The sequence below is a fragment of the Macrosteles quadrilineatus genome, unplaced genomic scaffold (genome assembly GCF_028750875.1).
Source record: "Macrosteles quadrilineatus isolate MER2022 unplaced genomic scaffold, UCM_ALF_1.0 Scaffold_4__1_contigs__length_99947679, whole genome shotgun sequence".
Classification (NCBI taxonomy): Eukaryota; Metazoa; Arthropoda; class Insecta; order Hemiptera; family Cicadellidae; genus Macrosteles; species Macrosteles quadrilineatus.
Window position 1 is genome coordinate 20,591,737 of NW_026542597.1, and position 20,264 is coordinate 20,612,000.

The 20,264-nt window shown below is 33.0% G+C and overlaps 3 protein-coding genes across 5 annotated transcripts in view; all 3 read right to left on the minus strand.

Moving 5' to 3' along the window:
- Positions 1–791: 791 nt before the first annotated feature.
- Positions 792–14,970, minus strand: LOC128992762 (aarF domain-containing kinase 1). Of its 3 annotated transcripts, XM_054416500.1 has the most exons (12): positions 14,857–14,970; positions 14,056–14,274; positions 10,683–10,819; positions 10,207–10,296; positions 9,366–9,569; positions 8,368–8,526; positions 7,700–7,858; positions 7,032–7,148; positions 6,509–6,655; positions 6,015–6,212; positions 5,191–5,333; positions 792–4,208 (listed from the first exon to the last, which is right to left on the minus strand). In XM_054416500.1, exons 3-12 carry the CDS (start codon positions 10,815–10,817, stop codon positions 4,016–4,018), a joined length of 1,545 nt encoding a protein of 514 aa, XP_054272475.1. In that variant the 5' UTR covers positions 10,818–10,819; positions 14,056–14,274; positions 14,857–14,970; the 3' UTR covers positions 792–4,015. The 3 variants fall into 3 exon arrangements, with proteins under 3 accessions (XP_054272475.1, XP_054272476.1, XP_054272474.1); XM_054416501.1 differs by lacking the exons at positions 14,056–14,274; positions 14,857–14,970 and adding an exon at positions 12,016–12,115; XM_054416499.1 differs by lacking the exons at positions 14,056–14,274; positions 14,857–14,970 and adding an exon at positions 11,935–12,100.
- Positions 13,033–14,869, minus strand: LOC128992793 (aminoacyl tRNA synthase complex-interacting multifunctional protein 1-like). Its single transcript, XM_054416533.1, has 3 exons — positions 14,857–14,869; positions 14,056–14,285; positions 13,033–13,428 (listed from the first exon to the last, which is right to left on the minus strand). The coding sequence occupies exons 1-3, from the start codon at positions 14,867–14,869 to the stop codon at positions 13,033–13,035; spliced, it is 639 nt and encodes a 212-aa protein (XP_054272508.1).
- A 408-nt stretch (positions 14,971–15,378) lies between the features above and the next one.
- Positions 15,379–20,264, minus strand: part of LOC128992098 (monocarboxylate transporter 10) — a 33,833-nt gene continuing 28,947 nt past the window's right edge. Inside the window, exon 9 of the mRNA XM_054415507.1 lies at positions 15,379–19,995. Within this exon, the coding sequence (XP_054271482.1) occupies positions 19,889–19,995 (107 nt within the window). The 3' untranslated portion in view covers positions 15,379–19,888. The remainder of the gene's footprint in view (positions 19,996–20,264) is intronic.

Here is a 20,264-nt window from a genome sequence, read left to right on the forward strand (position 1 = left end):
GAGAAAAGTATCTGGACCAGCCTATGAGAATGGACAATGGAGGTTGAAGAACAATTTATTGGGAACTGAGAGAGATTTATAAATACCCGGTTTTTTTTTAGCCGAGGCACTGAGTAAAATGTTAAGACCGTCATGAAAAAAGAAGGCACCCAAAGGCAGAAGACCCCTTGAAAGACCAAAGCCGAGATGGTTGGACCAAGTGTAAATGGAGACTGGGAAAGAGATAGAGATGAATGGAGGCATAGTGTTGGGGGTACCAGTGGTCACAGCAGTAAGATTTAACAATTTCAAAACTATACAAAAAAATGTAATAGACAAAAAAATTTAGATACATAAATGTGTAAATTTGACTATTTTGTGCCCCAAACATTTACCAGTCCCTTTCCTTTCTTTACTGGGTCACAGGGAGTTATTCAGTACCCCCCCCCCCCCCCCAAGACCCCCGGCCCACCATACAAAAAATTAAATGGGCGCCTATGCTCTGGCCTTAAATGAAGACATGGTCTGAAAGTTTTTTTTCTTGGTTCTTATTAAACACTTTAGAAACTCTGGCTCTTATTAACATTTACGGAGGGAACACATGTCAAGTCTGTAATGAAAACATACCATTTGCATAGAAAAACTAATTTGTTAGCAATGCAAACCTTTGAACATTGAAACATTGAAAATTTCAATTATTTTATGCAAAAACTACATTATCAATAGCTATTACGTGTGTTATTATGTAAATCCAATGCTTATATTTAAAAAGTATTGAGGAAGAATATAAAACTATGTCAATTCCATAATATAAAATGTATTTAGGTAACAAATCAAAGAGTTTGATAATTTATAATCCATAACAATATTTTACAGAATACAATAGGCGTAATTAAAGTTACCAAATAATAAATAATATTCTTTAAGTACGGTAATAAAAAGGTATTAGTTGCGCAGTGTTTGTTTTTAGATAAGGTCCTTTTTCTAGATTTGAACCAAGGCCACACTAAGAAAAAACAGGCCGTAATGCTCGTCAAGCATGACGTCACAATAGAAGACGGCAATGACGTCATGTTTGCCATTTGTTATCAGCTGCTTGTTTTAATCTTTCCTTGGAAAATAAATAAATAAATACCTACCTCATTGCCGTCTTATATCGTGACGTCATGCTTGACGAGCATTACGGCCTGTTTTTTTTTTAGTGTGGCCTTGATTTGAACCCATTGGCCAAGTATGTATATTAGAAGTAAGTAATACTTTTGACAGATAGTTAACATTTTATATTCAGTTAAGTAAAGGGTTATTCTATCTTCCACAAGCAAAACTAGAAAACAAATTTTTATTTCATAATTGACAATCAAAGTAAAAATGTGTGTCATAGTGTCTGTCAATATAGTTTTTCATTGTTTAAACATCATTGATTCAAATATAAACGTAATTATTTTTAATCAGCTGAGGTAACAAAATACAATTGTTTGCAAGCATTCGTCAGCTGATTGTTGCTAAACAGCTGTTTTAGCACTCACCTCAATAAACTGCTCATCCTAGCAAGTCACTTCACAGCTTTCTACTTGTTTTGTTGTTGTTTGACTCGAACCATTTTGATTACTAAAGCTGTTTTATTTTGTGCATACTTCACGTTTTCATCCGTTCAATATATTTAAGGCATATTTCAGTCAATGTAGGTATGCTTATTCATTTAGTTAAAAGAAAACACGGACAACAGTAAAGAAATAAAATAATTATGCATTAGTTATTTTGAGGAATCAAAAAAATGTTTGCTTGTTTAGCAAAAGTTAAAACACAAATGTTTGAAACCCGTTCAAAACAGGATTAGAGCAAGACTTGAAAAAATAAATAAATAAACTTTCTTGATATTGAGACTACCTAATTGAAGACTATAACAAAAATCCTCACAAATAGGCATTATAAACAGCAACAATTAGAACTTACAACTAAAATAATCATATGAATACTGTACATCAAAACGTTAAAATTCTATGGCTTATGGCAGTGAATCAGCCTTTTCGTGCTTTGGCAATGACAGTTATGGTAAAGTTTAAGGCTAAAAACATCTATCAATAACCCTGTCCCCATGGTAAATTGCTTTCCCAAACAATGACTAAGACTGAAAAACAAATAAACAACACAAAACAAACACATACATAATATTGTACGCATACATAATAAATAGACAAAGAAAATTTGTATTGTAAATATCTCACTTGGAGCAAAATTTTAAATAAATTATACAGGGTGCTTTTTTTACTGCGAGATTCTATTTAACGACAAAACAAGCGTATATTTTTTGTATCCCTGCTTTCTAATTACTCCATTGTCAAGCAGCTGATTTGAATTGTTGCATAGTTATCTTAAGTTTTAGTTTTTTTGGGGGAGATTTTATTGACAATAAGACTCAACATGGTGTTATCGCTAGCTTAATAGCTATGTATTGTTGGAGTAAATTTTTTTTACAGATCCGGTTTCCTAAAATGTTGAACAAGTCAATAAATAGTTGATTTACTAGATACAGAATTACACCTGGAAACTTAATTACAAACATCTCTTGGCATAAAATCAATCAGTTACTTTAAAAATATTTTCCAACAATACTGCTCTTTGAGCTTGCCAAAACACCACTGCCGAGTCTTTTTCTAAATAAAATCCCAATAAGACTTAGCCTTGCACAACAATGCAAAAATCTTCAGCTGATTGGCAATGAAGTAAAGAAAACAAGGATACAAACATGAGCTTCCTTTACTGTTTAAACTTGTCTCACAACACTTGTATTTTGGTTGTGTTAATAAAAACTCCCTGTAGAAGTAAAGTATAAATATGTAAAATGTCACTGTGTACTGTACAATGACAAAATACAATCTTAAACCCATAGGATATTGTTGTGCAGTGCACAGTGACTTTTCACATGCTCAGTACTAACATACATTAAACATACTCCCTTAGTTGATTTCCCATCTTTATGAAACAGCTGAAGCCAATTTTATCGTTAGTTCTGTCCGGTGCACTGTAGAGGTCATGTTTTGTTTACAATTTGTTTCTGGTTATTTCAGTCATTTAAAACACTGTTTAACCAAATAAAACTATATAATCATAAACTATAGCTCATCCTCTTGTTATATAACCAACAGTAAATCACAAATTATGAAAATAGCTCTATAATAATAGAAACTAAATTTCGTCGAAACTAGCCACCAGTGTCACCGGACATGAACTAGACACAAAAAACGAGCTTCAAAATTCACAATGGGATGGGAAGTTTACTTGTGTTGGTTAGTCTATGGTACTAAGTTTTCAACTAATACAAGATAAATGTGTAAAGTAAATATGGTAATGAAACACAAATGCAAAAAGCTCTGAGCAAACCCTGCACTTAAATATAAAGCTAATTAGTAACTCTGAGAAAGTGAATAAAGTACAGTCCTACAAACCGTTCAACATAATAATTTGTCTTGGTAGCCGAGTGGTTATAGTGATTATCTCCAAATTTGAAGGTTGCTGGTTTGATGCCAAGCGGAGGCAATTCTGAACCCACATTACATTTTGTTATTTGTAATTATTATAGCAATAAATTAATGATAGCCTAACAGGCTATCTAACAAAAGATCAACGTTAGACAGTAACGTGTAAATGTACAAATGCTTATGGCAAGAAATCATACAATAAATGCGTTAGTACAGTTCACAATGAAATAATGCCCAGTTTGTAGAAAAGGAAAAACCAAACTATGACCATAATGTTATCTTCATTTCCCTAAATCCAAAGGTACATTGATTTGGTAACAAAACGAAAAGAGTTCTGCAAAACTTCTAGCAGGAGTTTTCTTACATGGTTACCAAGAAATTTCAACAACCCCCGTAACTAGAGCTGAATTGATGGGACTGTACTATATTTGTAAATTCAGATTCAAAAATAGTTTCATTTCAAAACCTATGATTCTTTTTAAACGTAATATAATATTTACCCGTTTAAAACATAACCTAAAAACACTGGCAACAATTAAAACCTAGATAAGCATTTACTAGCTCCCAACTGGTAGATCTTTTAAGATACTACAGACACTCAAATAGAAGTAGTAGACGGAGAGTTTAAACAATGCCCATTGTTGTGAAGTGTATGTACTCCATCGGGCGAAGTTTGTCTTACAAAGTCGCAACTGTTCTCCGTAAACGCTCCTAACGCAACATCGGGACATCACCAGGAATGAACTCATCCTACAAGATTGTGTGGAACACAGTTAATCAAACCATGGTGTAGACATGCAGCGCTCTTAAATTAGGAGAACGCTTAGTTTCGATGTAGAACTAATAATTAACAAACCCAATTGAAAAATATTATTGAGAATTTACAATTGTAGATCTTTAGAGTTAGGGAGTTTAATATAGCTGTTAAAATTACAAATTTGGAAGATATTGTGTTTTCTGTTGGTTACTTAGCTTCTCACAGAAGACCAAAAAAAGTTAGCGAGTATTTTGGATTTTTTGATGCATTACGAAGAAGAAAAGGAATGAAATGTTGAGTAAAATTGTTACTGGAGATAAAACACGGAATCATATCCCCCCTAAATCCAAGCAAAAATCAAAGGAATGACAGCACTCAACAACTCAACCTCCCCTGTCAATTTCAAAGCCAAAGTCCCATCAAGGCCAGCCTAAGTCTTCTTCATCATGGACATTTTCACAGCCATTTTGAAACTCCCTAACCATTTCTGCACATTAATCTCACCCATTGCATTAGGATTACAGTTGTGGGTTACAGTTGTATGGCAATGAATGTCTGCATTGTGTGATTCTGTGATGTGCAAATTGTGTGATTCTGTGCACAAATGATGTTGGTAAGGGAAGTGTCGTCTCATTGCGGCATAGGCGTAAACTACGGAGCTATGCACAAACAGCCCTTACTTAAAAAACACCCTTCATACAATTCAAGAAATTACAGCCACAGAAATGGACACATGAATATGAACATTACTCTGACAAACGTATGATAGCCTACACATTTAACATATAAATTAAATTAATGGAGAGTAGGCCTTAACCCACCAATACACAAGCTTAAGCCTTGTCCTAATAAAACTAGAGTGGCTTACCAACCAAGAGCAAATGAGATTCTACTGGATGCTTACATAATGTAAGATGAAAGTAAACAGGTGTTTCACAAATACACTACTGTATCTACAAATAACAGTGGACTTACCTCGACTGTGTCTTCAATGTGTATTCAATGCCTCTTAACAAATCGTTGGTCTTGAGGATGAGAAGCATTTGCCGATTAACTCGAGCCAATATCTCGGAGATGAGGGGTAAGAAATTTGGTATTTCTTTTTGGAACATTTCTTTCTGTGGGTAAAAAGTATTACTTTCACACACTTTCTTCTACACACAGTAACTTATTTTTTTAATTTATCAGTATGCAATGACATTTTGTCAATTTTTTCATGAAATAATTCAAAGAAAAGAGTTTACTTGGCTACATCAATGAATTAAGACTGCTGAAATAATATTTAATTCTCAGACATTTTAACATCTGAAGTGTCTAAATTCATGATGACTATGTAGTCAGTAATTCATACACCAAGGTAGATTTAGAACGACAGCTAACTTATTTAAAAGGTACAAGTTTAGCCAATTCCTATCTCTTTGTTAGCAGACAATTTATAGGTTTAAAATACCATGAGGAATGAAAATACGGTACGTTGGTATTATACCAACCACAATGATAAATCGACTTCCAAATAAGGTTTTAATTAGTTTAAATAACAAAATCTTCCTAACCTAACCTAAAACATAGTCCACCCTTAGCTTAGGTTAAGTTATAATTATTAGGTCAGGTGGGTATAATACCAAAGTACTGAAAATACTGCCAAGAGAATAATTACAGTGTGCCAACAGGGTTACAGTTCCATCTGTTCCAGTTTCTGGTTTTGGTTCCATCTGGCCAACCGTCACAGATTCCACAACAAAACACTAAACGTCATCAAAAACTATAAATAACGTCCAAGACAACCAAAATCAACTTACCTCTCTAACGGTAAACTTTGTCGTGTTGATTCCTGCCTCCACAGAATCCCATGTGCGTCCAGACACCATGCAGACGAACAAAGCATAAAACTCTCCGATGCCGAGTTTATCACAGTGCTGCTTCATCAGAGTGTGATCTTTATTGAGGATACTGAGCCAGAGCTTTGAGTATTCCCATCTTACATCGTCCGATAATGTCTGTGGGTGGGAATTTGAGTGATTATTAAAATGACAGAGCTTTAAGTATTGATTAAATAATGGCTAATATTCTTTTATTATGATTATGTTAAATCCACTAGACCGTCAAGATAGTCAAACAAAACATTTCTTACTGGTCTTTTGTATATTTATTCCCTATCCTTCTTATTTGTAAAAACAAATGTCCTGAAAATTAAAATGTTTTTGGAAATGTACTCAACACAAACATTCATAAAATGTTTACATTCTTTCACTGTTTTAGCAAACTATTCTACATACAATATACAGTTCCTCACCGCATAAAGCCCATGGTCGAGCAGTACTAGGCTGGTTTTCCCAGAAGCTCCCCGGGTCACCAGTATGTTGCCCGGGTGTGGGTCACTGTGCACAAACCCTTCCATGAAGATCATCTGACTGTAAAGCTGACCCAGCTTATCTGACACCTTCAACAAACAGACCCGGAGTTGAAGTATCACAGCTAGATTCTTTTGTCAAAACAATTAGTAGGGGGCAGTGACAACAAAGCTTATGTAGCAGATACATCATCATCGTCTTGTGCAAGAACAGCAAATTGTCTGATAGTTTTGGATAAAATCTTGCTCGTATGAAATTCCAAATTAAGTGCCATTCCACCCAAATATCAAAAAATATTCTTCATGAAAATTTCCTGAAATGTTAGGATCTGTCCATTTTCATCTTCTGGTACAAGAATCAGTTTACTTCCTAAATAACTGCAATGATTTTCATAAAGCTAAAATGTCACTGATTTCTCCTCCCCACCCTAAATAACTACCCCCAAATAACTACTGAGTAACTGACCTCAAAAGGATTAATTTTATTAGCCTTGATATACTCCAGATCGTTGACTTGCCCGCCATCGAGATACTCCATAGTTAGCACTCGTTTGGTGCTCAACTCTGCGTATAATCGAGGAATCTGAAAAAATTAAAACTAAAACATTCTAAAGTAACATTTACCAAAACACTACAATTTTTATTACAAACTGAAAGCCAAGCAAACTATTTAACGCTTGCTAGACAAGGGGGCATAGGTAACTTACATATGACTAAGAAATTACGCCCCTTCGTCACTTGCCAATAACGATTTACGTTTGATATTTGCTAATCTATTGGCTACAAAAATATCAATTTAATTGTATTTCCTTTATGCATTGACAAACTGGCCATCTGATCACCATGAAACTTAGGAATAACTTTTCTCGTTTTTATTAAGTGATTAGCAACTCTTTTAATGCTGTATTTGCCCGCCCACATGGCCATATGGGACTCAATTGTAGTTCTAGTGTTTGCTGTTTTTTTATCAGATAACTTATCATGAAAGATTTACATTACACGAGCTGTACTTTAGCAAGACAAATTAATGAATGAAATTCGGTGTAGGCTACTTTGTGACAAATCAATTAATTAATTGAATGAAACACGATACATAAAGACAAAATTTCAGGTTCAGTGACGAAAAGGGTTTACCTTTAACCATGGAAAATGGGAGAACATTTGTCTAACTTTCTCCATGTTTTTTGCTTCTTTCCGGAAATCCAACTCGAGTGGAATGTTCTTCTTAGTCTCATCCACCAACCACTGGAACTTGAAGGCAGGGAAGATCCAGGAAACAATTTTTACCAGGATCTACAAGAGTAAAAAAACGTAATTCTAAAAGTAAAAATTTTGAGATTTCGACTCATGGTAAGGACACTGGTTTAATATCCCCTTCAACCACTTCCCCCTCATACGAGTGTTTTAGGGTAAAAACACAACACCGCAATGCAGCTTTGCAAACAAACGTAAAGAAATCATGCGGCTTGGAACTTGACTCACAATGACTTTTGAACTTTGTGTTTGAGCCCTTCTATGTAATATTTTGTAGGGTTTAAGTTGATTAGGGATAGAAATGAATTAGTAAGGGGAAAAGGGGTGCTTGATAAAATCTCATACCAAACACCAACAAACCATGAGTTGGCTCTGCATCTAAGACAATAATAGGCAACGTAAGTATTCAGATATTAAATTTTTTTTGAGGCAAATGTCTAGAAACATTCTGTAAATATCTACTGTTGACCAGTTTAGAGCCAAATGACAATTTGGTTTCTTAGAGTCAAACTGACAAAACTTCCCATGAGAAGGGGATCATTAATCACCTCCATAGTCTTCATATCCACGAGTGAGTTCCCCTTGACGTACGGATGTTGAACCTTGACTGCCACGACTTTGCCATCTCTCATTGTAGCTTTGTGTACCTGGGCAAGTGACGCAGCACCTAACGGCTCCGGATCTATGCTCTCAAACAGCTCTTCTGGCTGAAACAAGACATGACACCAGCTTATTAACGTAACATTTTTTAGCCAGGATTTTCTAACTGCAATGCTAAAATAGCTTATCTTGATCATGTAAGTTGGCCAATTAACTACCTAGAATACAATGTCTCTAAGAATATTTTTTCTCCAATCCTACTTGGTAAGGAGCTGTGCATGTTAAAAATTGGAAAAGGTCGCTGTAGAATTTTGAGTGGAATCTTTTCCAATTTAACATGCTACAGCTTAACGAGTTGGCCTGCACTTAAAAAAAATGACAAAGGGATTAAGTCTTTGGATAAAAATATAATGAAATACCTATAGGGTATTCTATAAGAAATTAAAGTTAGCGATTTTCTGATATGGCCCCCATTTATAACAGTCAAGTCTGGAATTGTATTCCTTAAAAATATTTAGGCTTGGTTTCTTCATTAAGTAACAAACATCTCTTACATCAACGCATTAAATAGAAGTAATTGCATTCTTTAGTTTAATTTACTCTGAGATCAGCCACTCGACTTAGCTCCAAAATACTCAAGTCTGAAATTAAATACCTCAAAAATATTGAGGCTCATTTCCTCCGCTAAACAAACCTTTTTGAAAGCATTACGTTAACTCTGCGAGACCAGCTAGGTACTCAACTTAGCTCCAAAAATACTTCATTCTGGGATTGGATTCCTATAAAATCTATAAGCCTGATTTCCTCGCACAACAAACATCTCTGACATGACCTTCACAATTGAGTGGGATCAGCTGACGGACTAAGCTCAACAAAGTTTTGAATTATATTCCTAAATAATCTTCAGCATTATTTTGTACCACAAATATTGCACAGAGATAATTACATTGACTTTGAGATCCTCCCGTATAACCCTGTAGACCTCTGACAGTGGAGATGTAGGCGCGTGGCTATGTAGCACCTTCATAGTAGTCACATACTCAGGCGGCACCAGATAGTCCAGTGCGCCTATGTGCTGCCCAACCTTGATATAGACACCCTTGTTGGCTCGGCACAAATCCAACAGTTCTTCGGCCGCTTCCTTGTGCACCTGTGACATAAAATAGCAAGTAAGGGTCTAGAATATTGGGAACTGCTAAAGAGACAACGTTGATTAAGCACAAGCTCTAGAAGGGGTTGCTAAAGTAAGCAGATGTTTGAAATGGACAAGTAATGGCGAGATAAAATTTGGATTAGCAGTTGTTTGAAATGGATGTGTAATGACGAGATAAAACTAGGATATACCGTAACAGATAACAGGTATGGAAAGAAAGCAAGGGTGAAAGCAGGAATTGGAAAGCTCCAATGAAAGCCAATGAAGGGGACACAGGATCGGGGGAAGTGGAGCAGTTTAATTATAAAATCAAATTAATTTAACAATATATCCCCCAAAAGTAGGGAGGTAGTCTCCCTACCCCAATTGCCGCAACTGTAAGGTTGAAAGCATCTGGACACACTGTATCTTTCTAGCCTATTGAAAACTTAAGATTGATTAAGGAACAGAATGTTGTAATTTTTTAGTGCCGCTGCCCAACAAAAAGTTTGTAATTATTCCCAAGAACTAATTAGGTTACCTCTTGATATTAAAAATAACAAATAGTGAGCTAATAACAGCTAATGTGAACAAGTATGTTAAAATAATGAAAAATACAGAACAATATACACAGATTGTAATATATCTACGGTACCTTAGATCTTTGTAGAGCATACTCTTCCGATTCGGGATCCAAGCTGCTATTGTATAAATCCAATTTATATTTTAAACCTATCTTGAAGACCTGGAAACAAACATAGGATTTAAATAATTGTGTACAATATTTCTAATTAATACGATATTAAGTTATAGGCCTATCTAGAATACACTTCTAGGCCTACTCAAAACATCAAGAAACAACTAACTTGCTGTTATAATTCTGTTCTAGTTATAACAAAAGTGGTACACAAAAATCCTTGTTTTGCCTTAAGGCTTTATTTGCAAAAGTAGTGAGTTGCCATTCAGACTTAACAATGATCCCAAATAATGATTAAGTTAGGCTCTGGGCTAACTTAGCTCTGATTTCAACGTCACTAGTTGAGAAGTAAAGCTAATAGGTTTATCATCTTAGATTATACTGTATGGTATGTGCCAAAAGGTAGTAAGTACATGACATCAAATTATACTCACTGTAATAGCTGATCGGCCAAGACGAACTACTCCAATTGAGTTTACATCATATTGGTTAGCATGGAGGGACGTTACACCACCAATTAAAACACCTCCTGTGAAACCATACTTCAATACTCGGCGGAGAGGCCACATTTCTGGAATCAGAAATAATTTGTTAGTATTAGGTACGGTATTTAATAGTAGCTTAAAAAAATGGTTATGATCTTTGTTCCTGATTATGAGGGCCGTTAAGTTATGGAAAACAACTATCTACATAAAAACTATTCATTATACAAAATCATGGCACAGGAGGTCAGTATAGAACGGGAGTTGTTTTGTAGGTTAAGCCGTGTTTACACAAAACAAGTTGGCAGGTAGGTTACCTGCCTTCTGTCCATCGGCCTCATGTAAACGTGGCCGCATTTTCATACTACTCTTTTGCTCGTCACATTTGACCCATACAGTGCAAAAAATTCTCAATCAAAAAGCTTAGCTACAGTGAAATACTTTTGAGGTTAAAACTCTTATCAACTCACGCCTCACACTTGGCAATTTTTTGAGACATTTATGAGATGTTGTAAAATCTAAATAAGCCATTGCTCGAACTTTAGACTGCTACTTACAGCTGACCTGTCGCACATTGTATGAGAGAGAATGGCCATATGACCCCAACTAACTTAATTGCCGCACAGTGTGACCAGCTGTTTGCTATGTTACTATTAAAAATTATCAAAATTTTCCAGAGGGTTTCTTTTTAGGGTCACTTGAGTCATTTGTGAACCGACCTGGACATAACCCTAGAGTACGGTACATGTATCGGTAACTAAAAGTAAATTTAAAGATTGCATAAGGATGTTTTAAATTCAAGACAATAGAATAAATAAACAAAAATCTTTTATTAAGTGATTAAAGTACAATAGGCTAAACAAAATCCTACATAGATTAAAAATAACTGAGCTGAAACCATGTTCTGAACTCATAATCTTTTTGAATAAGTTAGGACTATGAATTTTTTGTCCCAATTATACAGAAATGTTTTTGCACATAATTTCTATTCATTTTATGGTTACCTAGGCCTAGTTGCATCATCTTTAGGGCCTACTACCGTACTGATAAATGATAATAATAGTTATTTGATAATAAACTATAGATTCACCTAAACATTAGGTACCTAGCACCTAATTTACCTAACATTTTGGTTTTTTAACCTTACATTCTGTACTAAGATACACTAAACTTCTTCAATTTAATTTGTAATATTTGGTATTACCTGATGCAACGGAGAGGACGGATATTTTCGAATTTTATCGGCACAAAACTTACATAATAAAGGAGTACTTTAGCTTCTTACTTAGGGCTTTGTTGAGAGAGTTTCTTAGAATAATGCTTGTTTGTATTCCTATTTCCTTTCCTTTCAATGATGTATGTGTATTGTGTTTGTGTAGTGGTGACTCAGTTCGGTGACTGGTGAAGGAATCCGTCTGCGAGCGAATTAACCCAGCAGACGACGAGTCAGCTGATTCGCAGAACAGTTACGTCCACAGAGTAGTATTACAAAGACTACTGAATAATTCATTATCATCGTATGATGATTGATGATGATACACATTTCCAATGTATATCATAATGTTAATAGTGGTAAATAGGCTTGATTTTTAAATCTGTGTGTCAAAGTGTGCACTCAGCATACCCCTGAGCTGATACAGTTACGAGGAATTTTCTTATGATAGTGTGGTATTTATATATAGTGTAACCTCCAGGGGCCCATTTCATAATAAACTACAAGTTACAAGTTACAACTTGTAACTTGTAATTTCCATTAGATTTGCATTGGGCGATCAGCTGATTTACTAATAATATTAGTTTGTACTTTATTATGAAATGGGCCCCTGGTCTCTTGAAAATAATTTCCACACATTTACTACTATTTTGTTAACAACTGTATTTATTGCAAAATTCTTATTTAAGGACTAAATAAACCGAAAGAAAGTTAAATTTCTATGCTATGCAAATTTTGTTTTTAGAAGTGTATTTTTAACCTCCAGGTCTCTTGAAAATAATTCCCACACATTTACTACTGTCGACAACTGTATTTATTGAAAAATTCTTATTTAAGAACTAAATGAACAAAAAAGTTAAATTTATATGTTATCCAAATTTTGTTTTAGAAGTGTGTTTTTTACATGAAACCATTAATTATAGGCTACATCTCCCCAATGTATAATGAATTATGAAACTTAACATACATTTTTCATGTATATCATTATTTAATTGTTCCGTTTGGTTTGTTTGGATGTGATATATATATTGAAACCCTTAAAATAACATCAATGGGCAAAAACACCAACTTCACTGTAATTGTGTCACACTATCTTTGAATCGGACATCTCCGAAGTGTGGGAACAGTAACCATTTCGTTCATTACATTTGTCAGTCTAATACCTTTGTACGTCGCGAAACCCTCAGAGTCTACACACATTTTTGCAGTTACTTCATCTAACAATTTTTTCCCCGCTTTCATTGGCTTTATGTAAGGCATTCTTGTGGCAGGGATGAACGGAATGCCAGGAGCAATTATTCTGTCTCCTACTTCACTGTCAATAGGGGGCTCAAGGAGCTCTCTGATTTTTTTATCTTTGTCTCTGGCATAGAGGATGAAAGCTTCTGACTCTAGATACATCACTTTGTAGTTAACATTCATTACTAAAATAACTAATTTCTTTTTCAACTCTTTTTTCTTGTACGATCCTTTGATTTTGCACATCTGCAAGAGATAGAGTTCAACTCAATCACAATTAAAAAAAAAACAAGTTCAAATTTATCAATCTATAACATACTAACAGCATGGTCTTGCCAAGTTATAAAACTGTTCTTTATACTGTATTGAAATTTGAGTTTCTTAGTAAACAGTGTATACAGCTATAAAAAAACACTTATAACAGACCATTCTGCAGAAAAATGTGTACCTATATATACAATTTTAATTTTAGTGTGTACAAAAGAATTGCTTACAGATTTTCTGAACATATATGAAAAATTTAGATTTGAAGCATTACTAATTTACCAGCTAAATTTTTTTGTTGACATAGGCTAATATTTTTAATGAAATTGTATGTCTATATGGAGTAGTTTTACCTTTATTGGCTATGACATCATGTGCAGTTTTAGTAGCCAAATTTAACTTCAAATTGAAAAATTGTTATAAGAGTAAATTTCATAAAAATAGAAAAGCATATTTTTTTTAATAATTTTAAAACAATCTTAATTGTACAATTTTTTTTCGGTATATCTGGAAAATCAGTATCCTGCACTGTTATAAACTGCATTTTTTCAAATATAAACAATTAGATTGCATGTTCCAGAGAACAAATTATAAAAAAAGTCAACTCACAGCAGCTTTTGTGTTTTTGTCATCATAGCGTACATGGTTAACAAAAGTTGTCTCAGCAAGAGGATGTTCCTGGATGTAAACTATCTTCCCAACTCTAATATCCAGCCGACTAAAAGGGTCTGCAAGGTCTTCGGATTTGCCATTGGCATCAGTAAAACTGAGAGGATTTTTCCTTTCTATTGTACTGGTTCTATCTGTATCATCAGTCTCCTTCAAAAACTGCTGAAAAACTGTTGATTAGGTCAAATATTAGAATATGGTACGTATACATTTTTTATTAGCCTTTCACAGATATTGGAATAATAAATCAACTATATCTTCGAAACACTAAAAACATAATTTGAAAACATTTACAAGACCGAAAATATGTAAATATTGTATACATTTATTATGTAACAACTTATTATATTTACCATCTTGTATCGGAAAATGTTGGAAGACATATTCATTGAAAATATTAAATAGTTAGCATTAATCAACTATACTCTATGGACTAGAGGGGAACTATTTAATTAGGTGTTTGTGATTATAATTTGCATAATGACAGAAAAAATATAAAAATATGCTTGCTACAAGTGAAAAAAAGCTTTATTTTTCAACACTTAAAAAAGATATGCAGAAAAAATCAAGGACTAAGATTTTTAAGGCAAATTCATTGAACTAGTGGGCAGTGGCTAGCTTTGTTTGTATAAGAAGCAATTTCATAAGGTGATTTATCGTCAGAAATTCTACACCATAGTATATAATGGTGTTTATTTAACTATAACTATAACACACTATAGAAATAATTACACTATCTACCTTCTGAAGTCATTTTCAATCCAGTATATTGATTGTCGGCACAGTGAGAGACATTTTCACGCTAACATAATATTATGCTTATAGTAAACATCCGAGTGTTTGGTTGATTCTAAACATTTCAACAATACTTTTAGTTTACCATTACTGAACCCTACATTGAATTCTGAAAACTGAGTCAATCAATTTATCATTCTGAAATGATATGTATTCTTTAACAAGTTTATCAACAGATAAAAATTATCTGACTTGATTGTATACAAAACATTCTTCCAGATGGGTGTTTCAAATGATGAGTGACACAGCATTGATTTTTTCAGAGTTATTAAAAAAAATTTTAGTAATAAAGTAAGTACCAGTTTATATGTAAATCTTCTAAACTTACTAATGTCAACTTATCCTATGACTTACTCTTACCCCATCTACATTAATTACTTTGCATAGCTTAAAGTGCAGAAAGTTTGAGGGAACAAATAAAAACATTGGTCATCATGAAGTAAAAATTTAATAACAAAACTCACAAAACAGTACAAACAGAGAATAGTTTGGTGGGTTACAAAACAGCTATCAACTGTTTTATAAAAGTTAGTGTAGCAAAACTTAAATTTTCAAACTAAACTTATTATTAAATAAATAGTTCAAAAAATAATAATGCATATAATAAAATAGCAATTACATGGTTTAATTTTTTGTTTTGTGTAATAAAATAGAGTATAAAAGTGGAAAACCTAAAAAGTGAAGTTTTTAAAAAGTGGTCAAAAAAATTACAACTTATTCTTAACAAAATTTAAATATTTAAGTAAGTACCAAAGACTCCTTATTCAAACTTTTTTTTAAAATCTGGAATGATTATTTTGTATTGAAAGATTTTCTTATGGCTTTTTATACTTATAGCAAAGTACTAAAAGAAAAGTATATATATTTTACACTTATTGGTTGAAATTCAAAAACAATATTTTAATTTATACCAAATAAAAGATTTTTACTAAATTATACATCAAATTACTGATTGAGTAAAACAATACTAAGCTGACTATATTTTAAATTATATTTAAAAAGGGTAAACTCTAAAAATTAAATCTAAAACTCAGGACTTTGTTTCCTTGGAATTTTAGATTTCGGAAGAGATTTACTGGTAAAAGTGGCTTTTTTGTCCTTGGACGCTAGACACGAGCCCAGAACTGTTTTTCACATTACTTCATGGTAGACCTAGGGGTTGCGGCATTATCACATGGATAAAATCCATTGGTGATTTGGCGGGATTTGAACCCGGGACCTCTGCAACCGAAGTCCCACGCTCTAACCACTAGACCAGCTCGCTCCAAAAAAATAGTGGCTTTGGAAATAAAAAAACAAATTAATTTACATTGTTGTTTTCTTTAAAGTTTTTAAATCCCGTTGTATATTTTTAACGCTGCACATTCTATTAATATTATTATTATATTAATATTAAATTTATATTTCTCATTGCAGAACAATATAAAAAATAACTAACAGGGTATTGTAATATCAGATTCTCAGCTACAAAAGCTAGAGCCATTGCAATTTAATTTTTCCGGTTGTTTAATTTCTGTTAAAAAAATTAATCCTATGATTAATTTAGTGACCAAGTGTATATGGGTGTTTCACAGAGAAATATATGTCCATTTTAATATTTTTACCCTCTTTTTGTTATATTTGGTAATGCTGACTTAATAAAAGTTGGTCTAAAAATGTTATCTGTATTAACACATTGCATACAGGCAACAGACTTGACACTCATTTTAGTCAATGAGCCAGAGACACAAACAATTGACACAATTTCTTTACTTTTTTGCATTGAATTGACACAGTTGACAGCTGTATTTTGTGGCAAAAATATGTAACCATGAAAAATAAAAATATAAAATCAACATTTATTTGTTTATATTTTTTGGTCCCTGGCTCAAAGTCTTTATTGTTTCAGTTAGGAGAAATAATGTTTAAACATTCAAATATAATTAATTCTTAACATCACTTAAACTATTTAAAAGGCACAGGGAATTACAGGGAATTGAAGTGATAAATCATTCATATCAGTAACAATTAAAAAGAAAAATTGTACTTAATAACATTTTTGTATCATTAGTTTATAATTACTTATACTGTATTGCCATTATATAAATCTTGAAATAATTTGTCTATTAATTTGAGCAATAATTAGAATAAAATCATAATTGTTAAGTGTGGACTATAAAACGTATTCATTTACAGTTAAAGTTTAATATTTTCAAAATACAAAATGGGGAAGTACTGGAATCATTTATCTATGTTACGTGATTTTAAGTTGATAATAAAACAGGAACATTGTGACAGAATAAAACATTTTGCTATAGAGAAAATACAATACCGGTATCATTTCCTAGATCTTAAGTAAAAGAGGAAATTAATCAATAGTAAGCTAATCATGCATTTAAATAAAATATAGAATACTGAAAAAACATATTTACCTTCACTCAATGTAATTTTAACATTAAAAAACACAACACATTTCTGATAAGTTTTATCTGTAAATTTTACAAAATACTCTATTTTATATTTAAGCCCCAAACATAAAAACACTGTATAACTTAACAAAAGCCACAGAGAAGTTAATGACAGAGGAAACACTAAATTGTACACTTATGTGGTGTCTAGCACTAGTCACTGGTGTCTAGCACTAGTCACTGGTGTCTCTAACATGATTCATTTCTCCTAACCCTCCTCACACTATTTTCCAAGTTAAACATCTGCACGATAGTCCGCACACTGCAAACCGGTTGGGACTCTTCTTTGTTGATATTAGAAAACGTACAATAGCCCCATAAGCTATAGTTTTCTTTGTAACTTATTTCTGTATGCAAATGGTTAACTCTTGAATGCATTTATGTGAGCATAACTCAATAAAAACGCATAAAAACTGTATAATATACATGGTGCTATCTGGGGCTTGAAGGATTAAAGTTAATCTCAAATGTATTCTAAACCCGTGGCATGGTTAAAACTATTATTGCTTGATTTCTAAATCCTGAAGTCTATTGGTATTTTAGACGTGCACAAAATACTAAATTGTACTACTGTACTGTGTTTTGATTTGAAGATACTAAGTCAGAAAAAATTACAAACATTCAAGAATGCACTTTCAATATCAAGCGATCTTGAGCTAAAAGAAAAAACAATGCTAAACTTTGGCTTAGAGGTAATTTAACTACCAAGGGACTAAATAACAATTTTCTATTGTTACGATGACTTTTTTGCTTATTTCTGAAAGAATTGTCTTAATTCTTGCTACATTAAATAAAGCAAGACTGTATTATTTCCACTGTTAAAATTGATCTCTCATTGCAAATAAATTAACTACTGAGCAAAAAAATTTATATAATATGGCTAAAAATGAATTGAGGTAACAACAATAAGAACAAAGAATAGGATGAAATCCTTTTACGGTGGAATGATTGAGGACTAGATCAAAAGTTGAAAAATGGTTCAATGAAAGTTGATGCAATGGTCCTGAATCTCTAAAGAATCAAATATAGGGTGAAAAAAGTCCTAAGACAGTAAGTTTAAAAAAACTCTTTTAAATATTATATTTCAAAAAATAAGATAGAGCTACAAAACTTGGTACGCAGTTACTGGGCATTAAAATCATCTCAACACATTATTCAGGGATACACAACTTCCTCAGGGTGATAGGGTGATTCTAGGAGTCAGAAGAAAATCTTAAATGTAAGCATAGGTTGATTACAAAGTTTTGTAGCTCTACTTCGATTATTGTTTTAAATACTTTACTGTCTCGGAACTTTTTTCCACCCTGTATAAGTCACAAATGGCTAGCTGTTAGAATTTCAACATTATCAATTGAATTAGGGACGCCATCTAGGTGCATATTTAACCCAAACATAATTAAAGGATGAATGTAGAATGAAAGATCTGTGTAGCTTTATTACTGACTCAGATCAGCTGTTTCATTAGCCATGATCTTTTGTCCAATGATCAGGAACAGCTGGGTCTATCTTTCCAACCATCAAGAAGTTTCTCAGGACTGATCCGGCAACTTTTTGATTGTTTGGCGAGCACTATAACTTGCTACCCAGCCAGTCAATTTGATCGTTTTAACTGGTCCGTAAAAGTAATACCAAAGAATAGAAGAAATCTAAATCACTGTTTTGACTCCAAACGAGATCGTTCTGGACCCAGATTCCATTTGTCATTTTGTTATTGCGCTATCAATAATGAAAATTTTTGGGGTAAGATAGTCACAAGACCAGGGTGTAGACCGTTCCCTTACAAATACCGTAAAAAATTACAAAGGTGTAGATATACACAAAATATCAACTTAACTGATACAATACTGATATTATTTTCGAAACAATTAAATAATTAGGACAGTGTAAAATATTAAGAGATCTCTGGTTCGTTAGTTTTTTACCTAGTAACAATTAAAGATATTAAATAGGAACTCGATCAAAAACATGATCCTTTTTTGGAAAAACATCCTTCATACTGCAAATGCAAACATATGGCAACATGGAGTTTATTATAAGTTGAACTATAAACAAAGAGACTTGGTTAATCAAACCAAAATAACAAACTTCTACACTAATTAGAGATTCGTAATACCATAGATTAAACAAACTTCCACATAGATTTCTCATCCTTATACGTTAACTGAGCCAAGTGTGTGATTTGAAGTCTAAAAACACCAGGGATTCCTAACGTAAACCACTATTTGACTACTATTTAACTAATTGAGGCAGAACGAAAAATTCCCTAAACAATTTATTATTCTGTAACATGTGTAACATTTTGATTTGACCAATATACATTGTAAACAGCCATAGCCTACTTTTTCCTAAAGAAGAACTCTGGTGTCACTAGAGATCAAATAGACACATAACCTAGCTTCAGACGTTACAATAGTGAGGGTACGTCTACGTTTGAAATCTATAGTCAACGATAATACTTAACAGTCTACATTATTAAAAACACATGTAAAAATAAAATATACTTAATACTATTCATAAATAAAAGGCACTAACTATCTACAGATTTCTTTATCGTTTGTATTGATATGTAGAAGGGCGTTGAATTCCGTTGATTCGGGAACTTCTTCAGTCTTATTCTTTGAGTCGTCTTTTTGGTTTTCTACAACACGGAAACACAGTAAAAATCTCTGAGACAGTAATGTTTAATTTTTATGGTAATAAAACTAACACTGTTTGTGTCCAAAATGTCTAGATACAAAAGCAAAAGCAATGCTAAGAAGTACAGTTTACCAGTTTTAATTAAGTGAAAACTGTAGCCTAGAAAAACGAAATCAAATAACAAATGTATAAGAAACTTCTTTTGCAGAGCTAAATTCAAGGTGTTAAGCCATTGAAGTCAAGTTGTAATAATGATAATAATTTTGATGT